This window comes from Zonotrichia leucophrys, chromosome 7 (genome assembly GCF_028769735.1).
Source record: "Zonotrichia leucophrys gambelii isolate GWCS_2022_RI chromosome 7, RI_Zleu_2.0, whole genome shotgun sequence".
Lineage (NCBI taxonomy): Eukaryota > Metazoa > Chordata > Aves > Passeriformes > Passerellidae > Zonotrichia > Zonotrichia leucophrys.
Window position 1 is genome coordinate 10166825 of NC_088177.1, and position 21737 is coordinate 10188561.

General features: G+C 49.5%; 1 protein-coding gene across 1 annotated transcript; it reads left to right on the top strand.

Annotated features, from left to right (window-relative positions):
• Positions 1-1369: 1369 nt before the first annotated feature.
• On the top strand, positions 1370-17305 carry MREG (melanoregulin). The gene is made up of 5 exons (XM_064718352.1): positions 1370-1520; positions 5572-5731; positions 12332-12422; positions 13975-14138; positions 16102-17305. Exons 1-5 carry the CDS (start codon positions 1432-1434, stop codon positions 16231-16233), a joined length of 636 nt encoding a protein of 211 aa, XP_064574422.1. The 5' UTR covers positions 1370-1431; the 3' UTR covers positions 16234-17305.
• The last annotated feature ends 4432 nt before the right edge of the window (positions 17306-21737 follow it).

Below are 21737 nucleotides of genomic sequence, written 5' to 3' on the forward strand. Positions count from 1 at the left end.
TCACAGCAATTGCTCTGGGTCTGGCTGATGCCTGATGGGCTGCTCTGAAATTGCAAACTAATTTGTGGCAATTAAACAAGATCCAGGACCATCTTAATTCAGAGTTTAAGCTTTTCCTTCTTGGGGTCCCAGCCAGGCATGTGACAGAATGTGGGACAGTGAAAGGAATGAGAAGGGGGTGTCTTTACAAGCTGTGGGCCTGATGGTGGGTAAGGGCAGATAGGGAGAGGTGAAAAGAAGCAATGGGGGGAAAATATATAAATAAATTCCATAGGAATTCCACTAATTGACACAGACTGTTACTCAAGACTGTACTAAATATCTGGATTTAGAGAAAAAGAACAGAGACAAAAAGAAAAGTGGGGTATACATTAGAAAGGGCCTTAGGTATCAGGCATTTCAGGTATATATTCAGATATACATCTCAAATACCTCGGCCAACAGGGAAAGAGAGAGGTAAATGTGGCTGGGAAATCAGGATAAAAAGGAGGCTGCATGCTCCAAAAATTGGAGAGACCCCAGGGGAATGTCCCATGGCCTCTCTCTTTATTTGAATAAAGTTACAGGATTCCTGTGTCGCCTTTTTGGACAGAAGCCTCAGGTGTTTGTGGATTAATTTTCCTGACAATAGGGAGGAAAAAAAAGGAGAAGGCAGCAATATTTTAGGCCCTTCTCTTTTTCCTCAAAAGCCCCTGCACTAGGAGACAGCTGAGTCCATCTCTCCCTGCCCATTTCCATTGCAGCTCCCAGGATCACAGCCCTGTGTCCCAAAAGCCAGGTGGGAACAGGCCTGGAAGTGTAGTGCTGCAGAGGGTTGGAAAAGGGGAATTTTGGGGTTCTGGCCATGCTGTGATGACCAGCGATGGTCTGTCCCAGTGGGAGCACGAGGGCTGGAGGCTGCAAATGCACCATGGCATTGAGGAGGGTGCAGAAGGGCACAGAAGGGTGTGAGACAGTGCAGCAGGGTGACGAAGGGCGTGTGAAGATGCAGGAGGATGCAGGATGTGCAGGAGGATGCAGTGGGATGGAGGAGGGTGCATGAGGATGCAAAAGGGCAGGGAAAGACGCTGCAGAGGACAAGAGGTACAGGAGGGTTTGGAAGGGTGCAGAAGGGCGCTTCAGGATGCAAGAGAGTGCAGGGGGGAGCCGGGGGTTGCAGGAGGATGCAGGAAGGTTGCAGGACAGTGCAAGAGGAAGATGAGGGAGGGCGGTTCAAGGAGGATGCAGAAGGACGCAGCAGCTCCCCCCCTGAGCTGCCACAGCAGCGGGGCCGTGTCGGGCAGGGCCGGGCCGGGCAGGGCAGAGCCGGGCAGGGCAGGGCAGGCAGCGGGGGCGGTGCGGAGCCCGGCCCTGCCCCGGCGGGGCGGGTTCAGGGGACGGCCGTGGGGCCGGCCCGCCCTGCCGTGCCCTGCCCGGCTCTCCGCGGTGCCGATGGGGCTGCGGGCCTGGCTGCGGTCGCTCGGCTGCTGCGGCTGCTGCAGCGGGGAGGCGGCGGCGCCCGAGAAGGAGCCCCTGATCAGGTGAGACCCGGCCCGGTTCCCCGGCGGGGGATGTGCCCGCCCGGCCACTCCGAGCCTTCCCCTCGCTGTCCCCTGCCCGCTCCCCGCGCTGTCACCGCCGCTGGAGCGGAGCATCCATCCCTGCCAGAGCCATCGCGGCTCCGGAGGGATCTTCCCCGGCTCTCTTTCCGCCCGGGTTCTGCCACAGGGGCTGGACTCCTGACAGCGGGAGCCCTGCCCACGCATCCCCTCGGGGTTCCCCGACCCTAGGGACGGTCCAGTGCTTGTCTTTCCAAGGTGGGATTTCAATGGAAGAGCTGAGGCACTGAGCTAAAAGGGGACCCTGCATCCCTGACCCACTGCCGGCAGCTCTGAGTTGTGCAGAGCTCTATTCGCAGGCTGGGCTCGCAGAATCGCAGAATGGACTAGGATGGAAGGGATATTAAAGCTCATCCAGTTCCACCCCCTGCCATGGCAGGGACACCTTTCACTATCCCAGGCTGTTCCAAGCCCCGTTCAACCTGGCCTGGAGCACCTCCAGGGATGGGGCAGCCACAGATTCTGTGGGCACCCTGTGCCAGGGCATCAGTGCCTTCACAGGGAAGAATTTCTTCCTAACACCTAATCTAAATCTCTCGTCTTTTAGTTTAAGCCCATTCCCCCCTGTCCTATCACTACCTGCTCCGGTAAGAAGTCACCCTCCCCTTTAGGCACTGGAAGGGCTCCCTGGAGCGTTCCCTTTTCCAGGTGAACACCGCAGCTCTCCACCCGGCTCCATTCAGGGATGCGGGGAGGAGATGGATGCTCAGCGCGGCCGGCTCTGAGGGGGAGCTACGTGTGCTGATCTCTGCGGAGCAGCTCCCGCTCTGCTGCTCTCGGTGCACAGAGCGTGAGGTTGGGGCTGTTGTATGGACAGATCCTCCCTGACCCGTGGAGAAGAGCTGTGCAAGCGCTTAAAGACGGTTTGCATGAGGCAAAACACCGGTGTTTTGTGGCAGCTCTCTCCCTTTCCCCGATGCCAGCCCCGGGATGGAGCCGGGACCGTGCCCTCCTTGTGCCAGACGCGTTCGGGGAGCAGGGTGGGATGCTCCCTGCATGGATAACAGCACAGCTGGGCACACACGGCTTCAAAGTGCCCTGGTAAAGCAGTTACCTAAATAATGACCGGCTAATCCCAAGCATGGGGCCTCCGAGCCAGGAAATTGGCATTAACCTCCCGGGAGCCGGGCACACGTGTGGAGAGGCTCCCGCTGCTGCCCCGTGTCCCTCCCCGGGCACCTGGCTTTGGTAAAGGGCCCCAGATCCAATTAATGCTGGCCCCAAGGAGGAAAGGCTCTGGAAATTCTGGGAATTGGAAAGGCACCTGCTCTTATACACGTGTGCCAGCATAATTAATCCAACAGCCTAATTGCTGTCCCTAACAGCATAATTGCTGTCCCTAACAGCATAATGCTTGCCCCTTCCTGGGGGGCTGTGGGGTCTCATTTCATAGTGGGGATTTTGCAATAGCTTGCTGGATTTGTTTTTACTGCAGTGCTGTTTAAAGTGAATGAATTGCTCGAGGTTTCAGCTCTTTTAGCTGAGTTTTAGGTTTGGGAGCTGCTGTTGCAAAGCATCCAGGCTGCTTGGTTGTCTCTTGATGTGGGAAGATGGGGTCTGGCTTGAATGGTGCACTCAGGATGAAAATCAACTAAATATTTGGGCTCTAAATGCTGAAATTTAATGTGAACTGAAAGCCCCCTGGAGCAGCAATGATGAAGCATTGGTGCTCACCATTTTCTGGATAAAATCCACAATATAAAATGCTCCCTGTCCCTTCTGGTCCCACAGAGATTCCTTAGCCTGCACAGCCACAGCTGTCCCCGTGCTTCTTTTCTCCCTCCCATTTTTTCCTTTGCAATGTTGCTTGCAAGAGCTGTTGGCAGAGCTCTCTGTGCTGGTATGGATTGCCCGACTCCTGGGCACTGCCACATGCCTTACAGGATGTTCCATGCTGTGATTTGGAAATGGGAATGTGCTGGGAAGGGCCCTTCGAGCTGTGAGGGAGGGAGTGGCTTAGAAAAGCTCAGGTGTGGCAGTGTTATTGCTAAATACTGGTGTTTTAAGTAATTCAAATGTTAGGCATACTTACTGGGGTAAATGCCTGAGTGGGAAGAAGCTCAGCATGGGAGTGAACTCCTGCTGATGGCACAGCTGGCTCCTGAGGGCTCCCTCCCTGTCTGCTCCACCATTGAAAAATGGTTGTGCCCCTCCACACCCTCCAAGTTACCTTTGTTTGCTTGTCTTTAATGAGAGATTATAAGAGATTATCTTTCCCCTTATTACCTGTTGCTCAGGTTTTTGGGTTGTTGAAAGTCTAATTAACCTCCCTGCTGGAATGCTGATGGGAATTAGTTTTTTTCCTAGTTCATCTATGTGCTGGAGCTCCTCTTAGCATCTTTTTATGGCTTGGTGCCATGGCACCCACAGTGTTACCTGAAATTTTTCTGGATGGGTTCCTTGGAAAGGAATGGGGTTTGGGTAGCAAACAAAATAAACAGTGGGTTGTTCTGACAAGAAGTGAGCAGGGATTGCCAGAGGGTGATAAGGCCAAAAATAGTTCTCCACTTGTATTGTTCTGCTGAAGCAGCTGGACATCTTGCTTAGACACTTCATGGAAATCCCCTGCTAAAGGTTCTCTTGGCAGAAGTGTCCTTGTTAAAAAATTGCACATAAAGGGATTTATATGCAACATAAAGCCATAAAACACAGAACTGCCCCAGTGCAGAGAAAAGCTCCCCACCTCTTGTGAGGACAGCCTTCCCAGAAGATGATGCTCAGCTTTGCTAAGCAAATAAAGCCTGGAGTTCATTTGAAGGCTGAGGACATTGCCATTGCCAATGCCAAAATAGATGGGGCTGAATATCCTTTCCATGCCTTGTCTGTTGTTGCACAGCTCAGCACATCACTGCAGCTCTGAGGTGGGAGCTGCTGGGTGGGGGCACCTGTGGGCACTGCATGGTTTGGTTTGAACCATAGCTTGCCTGCTCAGGATGGAAAAAGAGGAAAAAGATGAAAAAACCTCTGTCCCCCCCATTCTCCCTGCTCTCTGGGAGAGGGGAGGGCACAGCAGTGGGCACTGGGAGGGCAGCCTGGTGCTGATCTGCCTGACCCTGTGTCCCTGCAGGGACAGTAACCCCTAGGTGTCCCTGCAGTAACAACAACCCTTGGGTGTCCCTGTGGTGACAATAACCTGTGTGTCCCCGCAGTGACAACAACCCTTACATGTTCCTGCAGTGATAACAACCCCCATGTGTCCCTGCAGTGACAACAACCCTTACATGTCCCTGCAGTGACAATAACCTGTGTGTCCCTGCAGTGATAACAACCCCTGTGTGTCCCTGCAGTGACAACAACCTGTGTGTCCCCACGGTGACAACAACCCTTACATGTCCCTGCAGTGATAACAACCCCCGTGTGTCCCTGCAGTGACAATAACCTGTGTGTCCCCGCAGTAACAACAACCCCTGCAGTGATAACAACCCCTGTGTGTCCCTGCAGTGACACTAACCTGTGTGTCCCCGCAGTGATAACAACCCCTGTGTGTCCCTGCAGTGACACTAACCTGTGTGTCCCCGCAGTGACAGCAACCCCTGCAGTGACAGTGACCCCCGTGTGTCCCTGCAGTGACAATAACCTGTGTGTCCCTGCAGTGATAACAACCCCCGTGTGTCCCTGCAGTGACAATAACCTGTATGTCCCTGCAGTGACTGTAACCCCTGGGTGTCCCTGCAGTGACACTAACCTGTGTGTCCCCGCAATGACAACAACCCCTGCAGTGATAGTGACCCCCGTGTGTCCCTGCAGTGACAATAACCTGTGTGTCCCCCGGTGACAACAACCTCATGTCCTGCAGTGAACACCCCCGTGTGTCCCTGCAGTGACAATAACCTGTGTGTCCCCGCAGTGACAACAACCCCTGCAGTGACAGTGACCCCTGTGTGTCCCTGCAGTGACAATAACCTGTGTGTCCCTGCAGTGGTAACAACCCCCGTGTGTCCCTGCAGTGACAATAACCTGTGTGTTCCCGCAGTAACAACAATCCCTACGCGTCGTTCGGGGCCACGCTGGCGCGGGATGAGGAGCAGAACCTGTGGAGCACCCCCCACGACGTGACCCACACCGAGGCCGACGACGACCGCGTGCTCTACAACATGATCGTGGTCAGGAACCAGCTGGACAAGGACTCGGAGGTGAGGGCTGGGCTGGGTGTGGTGAATCACAGCATCACAGGAGGCTTTGGGATGGAAGGGACCTCAAAGCTCATCCAGTGCCACCCCCTGCCATGGGCAGGCACACCTTCCCTATTGTATTTGCTGGGAAAGTCCTGACACAGGCAGGAGTGATGCATCTGACTCCATGTTCTTAGAAGGCTGAGTTATTACTTTATAATACTATATTATATTAACTAATACTATAACTATACTAAAGAATACAGAAAGGATACTTACTGAATGCTAAAAAGATAATAATGAAAACTCCTGACTCTTTCCAGAGTCCCAACACAGCTTGGCCCTGATTGTATGAATCAGGATCCAATGGAACAATCACCTGTGGGTGAACAATCCCCAAACACATTCCACATGAGCACAACACAGGAGAAGCGAATGAGATAAGAATTGTTTTCCTTTTCTCTGAGGCTTCTCAGCTTCCCGGGGAAAAATCCTGGGCAAATGGGTTTCTTAAGAAAATGTGAATGCCCACATTCCGCTGTCCCAGGTTCCTCCAAGCCCTGTCCAACCTGGCCTTGGACACTTGCAGGGATGTGCCAGCCACAGCTTCTCTGGGCACCCTGTGCTCACCACCTTCCCTGAGCACCCTCTCAAAAGGGATATTTTTCCTAATATCCTGTCTAAAGCTCCCCAGGCTGTGGTTTGGGTTGGATATTTCCCTGGTTTGTCCTTCCCATGGGCGGGCCCTGTGGGGCTGTGTTGGGTTCAGTCTGCTCCAGAGGGATGCAGGGCAATTATCGGGGAGCAGGGAACTGGCACGGCTCTAGTGGGAAGGGAAGAGTCATGGCTGTTACATAAAGGCTGTTGTGCAGCCCTGATTTCCTCTGCTAAGGCACTCAGTGCAAAGGAGATTGCAGTGGCCTGATTAGGAGCAGGCTGGAGCAAACAGTGACACATTTTTCCCCTCTCTGATTGCTTTCATGATGCCAGAACATTTGCAGGGAGGCCTGAAGGCTTCATGTTTAACTTCAACGTGATCCTGCTTCATCCAAGAGTCTGCAGGAGTGTAACTGTTTCTCCCTGTAAACCAAAAGCCAGCGCAGCTTTACAAGGAGCCTTAAACCCCAGAGAAATCAAAATTACAGTTTTAATTAGCTAAAAGAGGTAATGATATGCTTGTATACAGCTGGTCAGTATCCCCACTTAAGGGGTTGTTTTTTAGCAAGTTTGATTTAATGTGGTGTTTACAATGGATGGTTTTGTAAACAACATTTTCATGGTTGCATGTGACCTTTATGGCTCAGACTGGAGATCTCTTCCCTCCCCACTGCTGCTCTCTCTACCTCAGTTGCTTGTCTGAGAGAAGCCAGGCAGATTCCTCCATCCCAAAGTGGCTGCAGGAAACAAGGACAGCTCCATTTAGGGGCTGCACTGGTGCACAGCAGTGTTGTGTGTCACCCTCGTTCAGGGGGCAGGGAAGAGTGTCACTTATGGCTGAGCATGAAAGTGCTCCTGCATGTCCTAAACCCAGTGTGCCTGCCTGCCCAAAATCCTGCCCTAAATCCTGCCCTCAGTGTGTCTGTAGGGTTTTTAGCAGCTCTGAGCAGTCCCTGTGGAAAAACAAAGCCCAAAACTCACAGGGCTTCCTCTCCATAGCAAAGGCAGGATCACATATTCTGCTTTTTCATGCAGTGCAATCAATAAAAAGCCTGGGGAGCACAACATCAGGACAGCAGTGAGGAAAGTTTTGAGGAAATCCTTTATCCACACTATACACTTGCTTTGAGTGTGGCCCCGTGCCCTTTGCAACCCAGGATTGGCAGTAGCTCTGCTGTCCCCTCCTACAGCTGGGAAACTGAGGCACACAGGGAAGCCCAGCAGGCTCTTGCTGGGTGGCTGGGACAGCAAAGCCAGCGTTCCTGCTCTTGGCCCCTGGTGCCAGAATCTCTCCTTACTCCAGCAAGCATTTAAAACTAGGCCAGATTGCAGTGCCCCTCCTAATGAGACTTCAGCTCAGAGTCTGATTGCAGAACAACACTGGGCTGCAAAAGCCAGCATCTGCTTGGGGGGGCTGCTCTGCCCCTAAATTCCCAGGGTGAGCCTCTGGATACTGCAGGAGTGAGGATGGAGGAACAGTTTTCTTGTGTGGTGCAAAGTGTTACAAAACCATAGGTACTTCCTGTGGTTAAAACTGCCTGAAAGGAGAACTTGCTGCATTTCTGCTCCTTCATCTAACAAAGAAATTGTGGTGTGCAGGGCACTCACTGTGTACTTTGCCATTCCCCACCTTTATCTCAGTGATTTCCCAGCACAGGCCTTTGGAAGGATCCCAAAGAGCAGGCAGCTGTCCATTGTGTTCTGATCTGCATGGCCCCATCCTGGCAGTGCTGGTGGTCATTTTTCTGTCCCCACCATGGGGCAGGACCCACACATGAACCATCCTGTCCCTGCTGGCAGCTCCAGCCCAAACTCAGTGTGTCCTTAGCTTACACAGGGAAAACCAGGAAAGCCATTGCTGAGGGACTGGCCAAGCAGATGCAGCCTTTGAGGATCAGAGCTGCCATCACAGCTTTTGAATTCCAGGATCATGTTTCAAATATGGGGAAAATGGGAGGTTTTGTCCCTACTCTGGCTCTGCACTGTTGTAAGGTAAAATAAATGTGAGATCTGGGGCTGGTGCTGGGTCAATGAGTGTGAGGTGCACAGAGTCCCCTCCTGAGGTCCCCTCTGGGGTGGCCCTGGTTTCTCCATGGCCTCTGCTGGGGTGTGTGGAGTTACCCAGCTGTGGGCAGGGAGCTGTGCACCAATCCTGGCTTCAGAGAAGGAGCCAGGGCAGCTGCGCCACAGCTGTGGGAACAGAAACTAAAGGTGACATTTTGCATGGTGACAGGAAAACCCCCTGTTCTCATGGCTTGCTGTAAATGCAGTGTTTCTCTCTTCCCTTGGCTCATTCCCTAGGGAAAGGTGGGATCATAAACCCCATAGCAAAGGCAATTCTCAGCCTGCATCCCTGCCAGGCGCCTGGCTGCCAGAGCAACACTGGCATGACCCCCCTGAAAAGCCCATTAATGAGCTAGCAAGGCCTATTTTTCTTTCTCCTCCTGCTCTCCTACAGGATTATTCTTTTCTAAACAGGTCACAGAGAAGGTCAGAATTGTGACCAGCTGTTACTGGGGCACAGAGAGGTGATGGGATTTATCCAGGGCTGGGGAGCCCAAACCCAACCCTCTTAATGTCTGCATGTCTCTCTCAAATTGAATCCAATTTAAGCTTCTTCTGAGATGTCAGTCTGTAGTTTATATTTGTGTTTTATCTTTCTTCAGCTGCTTCCAGTGGAGCCAGAGCAGGAGCATCCCTGGCACCTGCCTGCACTGATATTCTGCAGTCTTTCCCTGATAACTCTGTTTTGACCTCATTTCTAAAATAACTCTTGAACAGAATGGTGACCTCAATTGCTTTTAAGAGAATAAAGGCAATGGATTTGGTAGAGAACTGTTCTGGCAGCATGAAGAAAGCTCCCTAGTAATTAGGAAACTTTCATATGATCAGGGATGAGAAGCTGGACAGTGCTGCCTGTTTTCCCTTGGCACATTTTTTCCCAGAGCTCTGAGTTATGTACCAGCCTGGCTTATTCCATGTCATTTGGCATTTGCAGCTTTAGTGTTTCACACTAGAGAGTCTGGGGAGGTTTTCCAGATAAATATTTGAAGGGCTGAGCATGTAGAGAAGGGAGGGAGAGGGGTTTCCCTGCTGCTCCTGGAATATTCTTGACTCACACACTCGGGGTTTTCTCAAGCCCTCACTGGTATCTGTTGTAGGTTTAAAGGGCAAAACTGGCTGCAAAAAAACAGGGCTGGGAACTGCAACCTGCTTTGGTTTCCTGTGGTTAACTCAGATTTTGGCAAAAGAGTTAAAAGCATTGAAGAGTTAAAGGATTGCTTTTGAGTGCATGGCTGGGACATCTCAGAAACACCTCACGTTTGTGTGTCAGTGTCCCCCTGTGCTTTCAAGCCTCCTCCCTGGCCCAGGAGTTTATGTGACTTCTGAGAAGGCCAAGGGAGAGGGGATTGGTGTGCAGCCCCTGCCCTGCCCTGAGCAGCCCTGTGATCTCACGGGATCCCTCCCCAGAGCCTCTGATCTCGCCCTTGCCTGGGCACGGGCAGGGCAAGCTCTGCTCTTCCTGTGCTGTGCAGCTCGAGGGAGATGCTTGTTCGAATAATTTTGGGTGTGGAGAGATGCTCTTGAGTTGATTCCCTCATTAAAGGCACACAGAGCACAGCCCATGGCAGTTCAGGTGTCTCTGCTGGAAGGAATTGCCTGGGAAGATCCAGTGGTTTCTGAGACCGCTGGAGAGCAGGGCATGAGTCCTTGTGAGAGCTCAGCTCAGTCTCATCCTGATAATCTCTGCTCCTCTGGTCTTTTTCCATGGCTGGGAGCATCCTCCTCCCAGCTTTCTCTACAGAAAGATAAACAGATGCAGCTTCATGCTCAGGCAAAATAAATCCCGCCAGAACAAGAGGTCCCACCCAGGCACCACAGTTCAGCATCATTTTGGGATTTAAGCATCAAAATCATTCCTTTGCACACTCCCCAAACTCTCCATCAACAGGGCACTGTCAGAGCTCCTCTGGGACTGAACATTCACCATACTCACTTCCATAACACAGCTCAGACACTGTGCTGTACAAGAAAGCCATAACCTAGATTCCCTTAAAACAAAAACAGACAAGGGAAAATACGCTGCTGTTAATCCAGAGAAAATCAGGAGCAGCTTCCCTGCATGCTAAGCACTGCTCTCCATGCTGAGAGAGGAGCCTGGCTCCTACCACAGGGTAAATCCCCACAGCCCTGGAAGCTGCTGCTGGGTGCCAGGAGGCCACGTTTTGTGAGAGGAGCATCTTTCCCAGTGGCCCAGCTCCCTGATTCCACAGCGTGAAGCAGGCCTGGGATGACAGTGGCTGTCTGCACTGGAGGCCTTGTTTCTCCCCGTGGGAGGGCACAGACACCCAGCTATTCCCCACCAGCATGCCCAGACTGGCTCCCTCTCCTTTCTCCCCGTGCCAGGGGGTCACAAGAGGGCTGAGACGTTTCCAAGGAGCCCCTGCCAGCAGGGACCAAGGCATCGTGCAGCTTTTCAGCCTCTGTCTAAAAGCTCTCCAGTTTTCAATAAACTTCCCACAAAGCTTGAACATAATAACCCCCCCTCTTTTGTTTTCCACCCAGAGCAGCTCAGTTCCCAGCTCTGAGCTGGGAGAAGAGAGTCCTGCCCCTGCCTCATTCCTCTGTGCAAACAGCAAAGCTGGTCTCAAGTGCCACTCCAGGAGAGAGGGAAATGTGCCTCTGGAAGGGGATTTTGTTTTCTGGGAGTGAGTGGCTGTGGCAGAGCTGGTTCTCCTGCTCTCCTGACCTGAAGTCACCACTGCCTTAACCCTGCTAGCTGCTTTTTCCAAAGTGTAATCCCCAGGGCTTCCTGTGCTGATCAGCAGGAAAACAGGCTTGGCTTTAAATCTCTGCTGTTGTGGCATGTCAGCCACAATCAGGGAAAAAAAAACCTAAGGAATCTTCAAATCTTTATGGAATCAAGTCAGCTCTTTGACCAAGTACCAGAAAACAGTGGGATTTTTAACATAGGGCTGACCTCTGTGGGTGTTGTTTTTCTGCTCTGAACCCAGCATGGCCTGCAGGAAAATCTCAGGGTGACAGCACAGATTAACACCTGTTTATTCTTCAGGAGCCCATCTAGGTAATCCCCTGCTGAGAAATGAGATTAATTAAGGTTGTTACTGGAAGGAAGTTATCAGGTGATGTTGTCACCCTGCTGTTGGGCTGCTTCTAAAAATGCACCCTTTGCAATGTGTGCATTGATTAAACTCAGGTAGGAAGAGCTGGAAAAAGTGCTCCTGGTTTTCTTGCATTTCCTCAGGAGTGCATGCCTATGGAATCATGGCATCATTTAGGTTGGGAAAGTCAGCTGAGATCATTGAGTCCAGCCATTAAGCCAGCACTGCCAAGCCCATTGCCAATGAAACTTGTGCAGTTGTGTTTAGATGTGCTGGTGTGACTTTAATAAATGACCCCAATGTCCCATTATCCAGCTCTAAAGCTGGAGGTCCAGTGCATTATTTCAGCTGTGCAGTGAAGTGAGGCTTGAACTGCAGCACCTGGCAGCCACTCAGGGTTATCAGATCAGATGGCTCCAGTTCAGCCCTCATCCATCCCTGTGCACCTCTTTCAAAAGAGGTACCCTGATCTTTAAAAAAAGCCTGGTTTTCTTGTTTTCTAGTACTTCTGAACACCTACCTGCTCCAGTTCATGTCAAACAGGGCTCCATGTCTGACTGAGGAGCAGTTGTCACCAATACCTGAGCTAAATTCTGTAATTCCAGGGAAACTGAAAGCAGTTTGGATCAGAGAAGACGCAGAAATGCTCAGCCAGGTGTCAAGCTAAATATTCTGTGTTGGTCAGTGTAATTTCTTCCAGGGGCAGCAGCAGCCTGGTCATTGACCTTCACAGCCACCACCTCACCAACTCTGCACCTCTGGCTCCCTTCCTCAGAGCTGAAATTCCTTGAAAAGCAGCAGATCCCAATGACTGAGTGTCTCTCACCCCTTTGCTTTGCAGGAGTGGCAGAAGCTCAACTATGACATTTACACTTTACGGCAGACCCGGAAAGAAGTGAGGAGCAGGTGGAAACACATTCTGGAGGATTTAGGTAAGCTGGAGGCCAAAGGGATGCAATTCCAGTGGTACTGAATGTGAGATCCCACCATGGCTGAGGATGGGAACAGCTCCACAAAATCAAGCTGGAGAGGAGGGAAGTAAAAGGAGGTTGCTGAGCGATGCCCTCAGGTGTCCCACGTGGTACCTGAGGCTCAGGCATGGGGAGGGGACAGGGACACCGTGTCTGCAGGCACATCAAAAGCCCATGATCACCTTCCAAGCCCATGATAACATGCACAGTCATCCATTTCGAGCTTCCTTGTGGAAACCTTGCAGTGGGAGTTCACCCAGGGTTTTCCCAAACAAGATAAGCAGGAAGGAATGAATATTCCTTTCAGATGGGAACACAGATACATCTATTTGGTTTCCTTAGCCAATGGCAGCTGATCAGAGCTAAGCCTCTCACCTCATTTGCTCCCAAGTGGGTTTGAAATATTCTTCCACCAAGTGGAATTGCTCCACAGGAACCCTCCTACTGCTGTTTCCAAGTGCTGGTGGTGGGTGTGACTTTGGGCTTTTCCCAATTGCCTGGCACACAGCATGTGACACTCAGGACGTGCCAGCACATCAGCTGGGTGACTTCCATCATGCTCTGGAGGTGGGTGGTGGCTGCTGAGAGGAGGATGAGTGAAGCTATTCTAGGATACCCTCAATGGGAGCCAGAGATGGGTATCTCAGCCACTCCTGCCCTACCTGCTATTCTGGCATTTGGGTGGGAGGAACATCATAAATCCACAGCCAGGTGTCAACCCTCATCTCCACCCAGCTGCTCACAGCAGGCCAAGCTTGGGAGGGATCACTTGGCATCCTTCCACCTCTCACTGCAGGCTGACAGAGGCTCTCCCACATCCCTCTCACATCCACAGTGGCTCCAGGGATGTTCTGCAAAGGCTGGGGATGCTTTGGGATCATTTGGCCTTAGTGACACTAAATGAGCAACCAGATGTGAAACCTGCTATCTTCTGTTATCTAGGCTGTCTTCTGTTATCTAGGCCTCTGCTTCAACCATGAACCCACCACTCTCACACCATAACTGTTTTCATGTGAGATGCATCACCACCAGCCCCCTGGAGCTGAACAAAGAGTTAATGGGAGCCATTGCATTTAAAGACCCCTGCACTCACTCTCTTCCAGCTTTCCTCCCCTGGATACCCTTCCTGTAATTGATGCTGGCTGCTACAGGAACAATTAGCCTGGTGTTCATCACTGCCACAGGTTTAATCCCTGTTACCTGGTTTAGGGAGCCCCAGCAGCCCTGAAAGCTCTGGTAGCATCAGGAGCATGCAAGAGCTGAATCAGCACCCTGGGTTGTGCATGTTCACACACCTTTTCTCAGAAAAACCAGCAACAAACTCACTGTGACTACTTTTATGACTTATTTTCCCCACCAGCAAGTTTATTCCTGTCCCACAGCCTGCCTGAGGGAGTGCTGGTTTGTTTTAGGAAGTGGGGATGCAGCTGCCCAGAGTGGAGGGGGAATAAGGAACCTTCCAAGAGCCTGAAGGGCTCAGGGATTATTTGTTTCTGTAACAACTCTTTCCCAGGTTTCCAGAAGGAAGCAGATTCCCTCTTGTCAGTGACCAAACTCAGCATCATCAGCGACTCTCAGAACATGAGCAAAGCCCGGGACATCTTGTTAAAGCTCTCGGAGGAGACCAACATCTTCCCCACCAGCTGGGAGCTGTCTGAGCGCTACCTCTTCGTGGTGGTGAGTTCTCTGAGCACACCTTCCCCCATCCAGCTCTGCTGAGGGAGCTGGGGGTGCTCAGCCTGGAGGAAAGGAGACTCAGGGGTGACCTGTTCACTCTACAGCTCCCTAAAAGGTGATTGTAGTCAGGTGGGGTTGGGCTCCTTCTCCAGGCAGCACTGACAGAACCAGAGGACACAGTCTCAAGCTGCACCAAGGGAAATACAGGTTGGATATTAGGAAAAAGGTTTTTATATAAAGGGTGATAAAGTACTGGAATGGCTGCCCGGGGAGGTGGTGGAGTCCCCATCCCTGCATGTGTTTAACAAAGCCTGGATGTGGCAGTGGTTTGGTTGAGGTGTTGGGGCTGGGTTGGACTCAGTGATTCTGAAGGTCTCTTCCAACCTGGTCATTCTGTGAATTCTGTGAAAAGATGAGACCTGATGCCTGAGAGTGGCTGTGGAGGGAGGGCTGAGACAGAGTGGAAATCTTCCAGAGTAGAAATCCGTTTTGATTTAGGTGAAATGTACATCTTTGAATTAAGTCTGTAGCTTATGAACACAGCTGGTCTGACTGCCTGTTCTCTCAAAAACATATGCTTGAAGAAACTGCTTCAGCCTAAGGACAGCTATAAGGAAGGGCCCCTTGAACTCTGAAACAGACAGAGAGGATGCTGCAGGAAACAGGGCAGGATGACCCAGGAGTTCTTTCTGTACTTTCTGATTAAAAAAACCCCTAGCTGCAAGTATACCACGAAATCAGTAAAATGAATATTTATGAACCTGTTGTGAAAGGCCATGCATATGGATTAGTAAGGGAGATAAAAGGAGGTCTGGAGTTCCCAGAGGTACACATGTCCTTTTGAGGGGAGTGATCCCCACATGGATCCAGTGCTGGAATAAACATACCAGCTTTACAACTTCCACAAAAGTTGTGGAGTTTGTTTCCTTTTCCACAATTTGGGGCCCTGGGCAGGGATGTCCCTGGAATACCCAGAGTGACCACAATCCCCCTGTGTGAAAAACGCCAATCACTTGTTTATAAATTTTAAAAATTTAATAGTAGCCATGATCTTTTCTGAAAAGTCCCTTTGCCAGGCTTTTTCTCCTGAGAAGCTGAGAAGCCTCAGAAGGAAAATGTAAACATTGATTATCTGCTGCTGTGGAATGCAACAGGTGCATCTGTGATTGGTCTCATGTGGTTGTTTCTAATTAATGGCCAATCACAGTCAGCTGGCTCAGACTGGTCATTCACAAGCCTTTGTTATCATTCCTTTTCTATTCTTAGCTAGGCTTCTGATGAAATCCTTTCTTCTATTCTTTTACTATAGGTTTAATATAATATATATCATAAAATAATAAATCAGCCTTCTGAAACATGGAGTTAACATTCATGTCTTTTCCCATGTTGGGGCTGCCTGCAAACAGCCATGGGTTATAAAAATAGTGATGCAATTAGAGTAATAATAATTTGGACAGTTTGGATTAGGACAATATGAGACAATAGAAACAAAGAGTTACAGATGTTCACGTACCTTTTTTGGGGTAGTATAAGCCCAAAAAAGACACATGTTAACAGAGGATTAACCCTTAAAAGCAACAGCCTGTTGCATATTCATACACCTCATACATGATGCATAAATTCCATTCAAACACAGGATTCTGTGTGGTCAATGTCAACTTCCTCTGAATCCTAACAGCACCTTCGAGGTGGGAAGAAGTTAGTTTCTTCTGATAAGAGGGCAATAAATTCTCTTTCTCTAAAAGATTGAGGTGTCCTGTGGCTGCTGAGTCCTCTCTTTAAAAAGTATCTTACACAGCATAGTTTCTATCTTAACATTTTTTATAACCTAAAACTATATTTAACAACACTACTTAAGAGAATTAATACAGCATCACTTTCTAACACAACACACATAATATTCATTGGAATATTCACTAAAACCAATCCTAAACCAGTCATTTTGCACACCCTTGTTTGGCAGGACCGCCTCATCGCCCTGGATGCTGCGGATGAGTTCTTCAAGATGGCCAGCGCCGTGTACCCCAAGCGGCCCGGCGGGGACCGGCTGGACGAGGCTCCCCGGGCCCTGCAGAGCGTCCCCACGGTGCCCTGAGGGACCTGCCCCGGCGGTGTGACACAGCCAGCTCTCCTGGGCAGGCTGCTGTGCCCGGGGCCAGCAGGACAGAGCCCTCCTGGTGGCCCTGTGGAGAAGGCAGTGGGCAGGGCAGGGCCAGCTGTGCCCAGCAGGAGCGCGCACGGAAAGGGACGCTGGCACCACGGGGCTCCCCGGCATGAAGGAGTGACAGCTGGGACACCACTGGCCTGTAGTGTATGAAATAGGCACAGGGAGGATCTGCCATGCCAGGCATTGCTGCCAGTGCCTCCAGTTCCAAGGGCTGTGAGGAAATGCACCTTTCACCTGGCTGTACCTGCCGCTGTCCCCTCCCTCGAGCTGCCAGCCAGGAGGAGCGGCGAGACGGGAAAAACACCTCTGTGTCTACAGCTCTGTGACTCTGTGCACTGCTCCTCATCCTCAGCCCAGCCCTCCAGGCAGGTCCCAGGGGATTGGGAAAGAGGCAGGAGCTGTGCCAGGACAGGATTTAATTCCAGGCAGCAAAGCCTTGGAGCAGTGTCACAGTTGGGTGCTCCATCCCCAGCCATTCGTGGTTGAGGGATGTTTTGACATCTTAAAGGATGGTAGAGTTTAGGAAGGTGCCAAGTTCAGAGCTGCTGAGAATTTGGCTCCTGGAACATTGGTTGCCCAGCATCTCAACCTATTTTGAAAAGTTTTGGTCTTAATTGCCTAAAAAAACCCCAGCACAAAGCTGCATGTACTGGCAATCTAAAAATCCTCATTACCAGCAGGGATGGTATAATGAACATCCTTTTTATCTTGGGGTTTTGTCTGATAATGAGCAATAATTTTTAAAACACTGGATTTGATAATTTAAAAACAAGTGGAATTTCTTCACTGATGAACACACATGCTGCTAATTGGCCAGTTGAAAATGCTGGTTACACAGGGCCTCCCAAAGTAGCAAACCAGAGCTTTTATTTGTTTATACCTACAGCGTTTGAAAAAAATATATTTATGAGCTGTTTTTGTTTGTCAGTCTTCCTGGGAAACATTTTTGTCAACTTAAAACAGCAGTGAAAGCTGAGTTTAATAAAGAAAACATTGCAAAACCAGCCTTTCTTACTCACTCTGTGAACCTATCCAGGTAACAATGTTTATGTTGTCTGCTGATAGCAAAAGGGTTGGGATATTTGTAGAGCCTCTGCAGCTTGTTCTCCACACACTTTTAAATTGCCTGTTGACTTAGGAGAGTTACATTTGCCAGCCTAAGACAAAAGTCTTTGTAGGAGATGATGGGAATCAAATTTAATTTCAGTGGGATTTGGCATTAGGTACCCATTTCCTACTGATTTATTTTTTTCTAGCAGGAGTTCAGCTGCCCTTTGCAAAACCTTCTGTGTTTTTATAGAAAATAAGCTTTGGTGCACGACAAATCCAGGCTTTGATTTGAACAAATTGTCGTGGAACAGAGAGAGATCCGTGCCAAGGTGCCTGACACCACCCAAACCTCAGCCCTTGGCACGTTGTCCCTGACAGTGCTACCTGTTATTTAAAGCCACCTGATGAGTTTGGAAAGCTCAGAGGCAAGGAGAGAAATCCTTTTAGCTGTGCTGCTTTTTTTGAGCACGGAGGTCAGCATTCAGCAGTGCCTGTGCAGAGCTGCCCCTCACTGTCACGGCTGTCAAACCGGTTCTCATGTCACCAGAATGCATTTTGGTGGAACTTCATAGGGCAGGCTGCCCAAAAGGGACAATAATCAGTATTTCTAAGCGAGTTTAGCTGCTGAAGTAAGATCCCATGTGGGGAAAACACTGAGTTTCTGAGTGCAGCCACAAGGAGAAGCTGGAATTTGTTGGATGAGAGCAGAGCCCTCGCTCCTTTCCGCACTCAGGGAGAAGTAATCGGCTCAGAATTTCTGTTTATGGACAAATCACAACAGCAACAGAGAAAAACCTGTCAGTCCCAGCACTCAGCTAAAACTGGTCATGGGGTATCCTGAAAATATTGCAGCCTTTGGTGAAGTAGAAGGATGCAGATCTTCTAGGAACCAGCAGAAATTATTTCCATATAGATGCAAGTTCAACTTGGTCATTCAGTCCACCTCCATAGGAAATGTCCTTGCATTCACTCGGGACAGGAGACCAATAAACAATATTTCAATTAGGAAAATGCAGAGAGCAATTTGCCCTTTCTAAAATCCACAGAAAATACCAGGGAGATGCACACTAGTCCTGGAATTCCTGCCCTGCCAGAGCAATTCCCTTCTTCACCAGAAGCCATTTGGGATTTGATGCACCACCACCACCCAGGCCTCCAGCTGCCATTCAGATGGGCTTGATCCCCCACTTGATATTTGGGGAGATGTTTTGAGCATCCTCTAGGTCCCAGCTGCTTCTGGGGAGCCAGACTGCAAGATTAAGTTCTTTTCTGACTTAGAGATGGGGTAACTGAGAGGGGCTTTAAAAACTTATATTCTATTTTCAGTCTCATGAGATGGGTGAGACAATACAGATGTTATAAATCACACCATCACAATCAGAAGCTATTTTTAAATTACTGTACATTATAAGTGTTTCTTGGCCTATCAGCTTTTGCCACACCATGCTTCAAATACCTTAAAGACAATTATCTAAAACTACCCCTCATGGGTCCCACTACAATGCATCTCTTTTAGTTCTATTTCTCCAAGGTATCCAGCCTTATTTGCAAAGCCATCCTTTGAAACTTGTTTCTAGTTCCATTTCTCTCTCAATGTCTGTCCTAGTCCATGGCATTTCTAAGTCAGCATTTCCTATCTCAAAGTTTGCATACAGATATGTGAGCCTTCTGTCTGGCTTTGAGAGTTCTCTACAAATCCATTTCCCACAGGCATCCTGCATGTCCCAGGTGCCCCTGGGGAGCCAAACCCTGCCCAAGTCCAGGGAATGTTCCAGCAGCTGCCTGGGAAGCGGAGGCTGTAGGAGAGCCCAGCGAACAGCAGATGCCACTGTTCCCTCAGCATGGGAAAAATCCTGTTTACCATGCAGGGGAAATATTCCCAACCTTTTCTTGCATGCATCGAGTCTCTGGAGCCTGCAAGAACTGGATTTCTGTTAAAGGTTGGGGTTTAGACATTCAATAATGACTCTGGCTCTTTCCAGGAGATGGTGCCCAGCCCATCTCTCTTCCAGGGCTGGGGCCAGGGCCTGTGCTCCTGCTTGGAAGTGCCACTTGCCCTGAGGCTGGCTGCTGCAGGAATTAGCATCTTCACTAAGAACATTTATTCATCTAAGTAGAGAGTGGTTTTGGTATCCCTTCCTTCTATCACGAAAGGAAAAAGAGCAAGAATTCTTTAAAATGAGTGATGTGAGAGGGTTTAAAGTACATCTGGGTTTATTTGGTTTCAGATATTTTTTCACCCTCAACTTGACATTACATTTAGCTAATATTTCATCAGAAGAGAAAGAAAGAAAGAAAGAATTGACCTTTTTGGTTTTTTTCATTTAAAAGTCATGGTTATGTTTCACTTGGATTTCTTCTCCTAGAATCACAGGGTGGTTTGGTTTAGAAGAGACCTTAAAGATGTTCCACTCCCTTCCACTATCCCAGGGTGTTCCAAGCCCTATCCAACCTGGCCTGGAACACTTCCAGGGATGGGGCAACCACAGCTTCTCTGGGCATAATATTTTAACATATTAAAATGTTATGCCCAGAGAAGGTCATGGGGAGCAGCACTGGAGAGTTCCCTTCCTCCAAATTAAAGCTAGGAAGTCATTATGGTGTAATTAATAGAGACCAGCTAGAAAAAAACACAAAAAACCATTGTGCATATGCATGTGTGGTTTCTTCTTTGTATTCCAAGTTTTCCTAGGGCATAGATCCTGAATTCAGCAGGATGAGCAAAAGAAAAACTGAAGTGTGGTGGAAATGGAGCTGTGAGCTGTAAGCCAGGCAGAAGGTGGCAGTGCAGGTGTTTGGTAAAGGCTGGAGCAGCAGCAGGCACAGGAGATGGAAGCAGTGGCCTGGAAGGGGTCTGGCTTATCCATTTTACTTGTTAGGGATGTAAATCACAGCCTAAGTTCTGATAAATAATGAGAATGGACACGGGAAAGAAAACTGTCATCTTTTAAATTTCAGCTGTAGGAAAAATTACCATTTCAAACTGCTCAGTTTCAATCATTTCCAACGTTAGAAATTCCAACACTTACACACTGTTCCTGGAGGGAAAGCATGTACTTTTCTGGTCTAATGAGGATCCCTAATGTTGAGTGACTGGCCACAGAGTAGCTCTCCAGAAGCATTCCTTTGAAGACAAGCAACATTTTTGTGTGGGGAGTCCTTGTTCAGCAAGTTGTGGATTATCAAAACCATTTCTTTGCCTTACAAATTGCAGACCTTGAGGACACATCCATCAGGAAGCTGTCCTTGCACAGGGGAGACCATGGAGAAATCTCTTAATAAAACCCTCAGGAAAGACCAGCAGAGCAAAAGCTTGGCTGCTTTGCCTGTCTTGTTTGGGCTAATAAAATGTGCTGCACCTCTCTCTGTAAGCCTTGTCCTTACTCTTGGGGAGAACAGAGGTTTTTCAGAGCGATAATAAATTTAAATGAATATTTTGTTGGACTTGGATTAGGAAAGGGAGACACCATGGAGGCCGTGGGTGCCTTCCATAGGATCTCAGCAGCATTAGAATAAACAGATTTAGGAAGCCAAAGATAAAATAGATGAGATAGAGATCGAGATGATAGAGATAGAGATAGAGATAGAGATAGAGATAGAGATAGAGATAGAGATAGAGATAGAGATGATAGAGACAAGATAGAGCCACATGTTTAGATGGGGTTTGGAGCAACCTGGGCTAGTGGGAGGTGTCCCTGCCCATGGAAGGAGGTGAGCTCGGAGCCCCTTTCCACCCCAAACCATTCTGTGATGTCAAAGCAAAGGCAAGAGGGCAGCGAATGGAGGCACAGAGGCCCAGGCATGGCCCAAGGGGAGGGCAGAGCATTTATCTGGGATATGCAGAGGGTACAGCACTGGTGCCAGGATCTGTTGTGATGGTGCAGCATCATCTGGGTAGCAGCAGCAGGAGGAAATGTGTTTGTGCATGCCCCAACAGCCAGCAGCAGAACTCCAGCCTGAAGAGAGTCACCAGCATGTCAGAAAGAAGGGAGATTTATGAAAGGATGTGTTACCAAAAGTTTCTCCTTCCCAGAGTGGCAGCTTTATATCTGCTAAACTGCTGGGATTCTTTCCACTGGCTTGAGCTGGGTTTGAGTCAGACTTTGGAGACACAAACACCAGAGCAAGTCCAGACACCACTGCAGTCATAAACAAACCTCCTGCCAGCTGCCCATCTACTCTTCTTCTGCATCAAACTCACAAAAATAACAAATATGGTTCCTGAGAGGACTTTTTACAAGGGTTGAGAGGATCTACCTGTACTTCCCTAAAGAACAAAAATGAAGCCAAAACCATTTCTCCCAGCCAAGGGATCATAAGGAAAATTCAGGCTGGAGGAGACCTCAGGAGGTTCCCTCAGCCAACCTCCTCCTTGCTTGAAA

Bases quoted from the DNA above. Each gene is read 5' to 3' on its own strand.
- MREG (XM_064718352.1), top strand. From the start codon at position 1,432: ATGGGGCTGCGGGCCTGGCTGCGGTCGCTCGGCTGCTGCGGCTGCTGC. The intron at 1,521-5,571 runs GTGAGACCCGGC...GTGTTCCCGCAG, and splicing joins GAGAAGGAGCCCCTGATCAG to TAACAACAATCCCTACGCGT. The intron at 14,139-16,101 runs GTGAGTTCTCTG...CTTGTTTGGCAG, and splicing joins AGCGCTACCTCTTCGTGGTG to GACCGCCTCATCGCCCTGGA.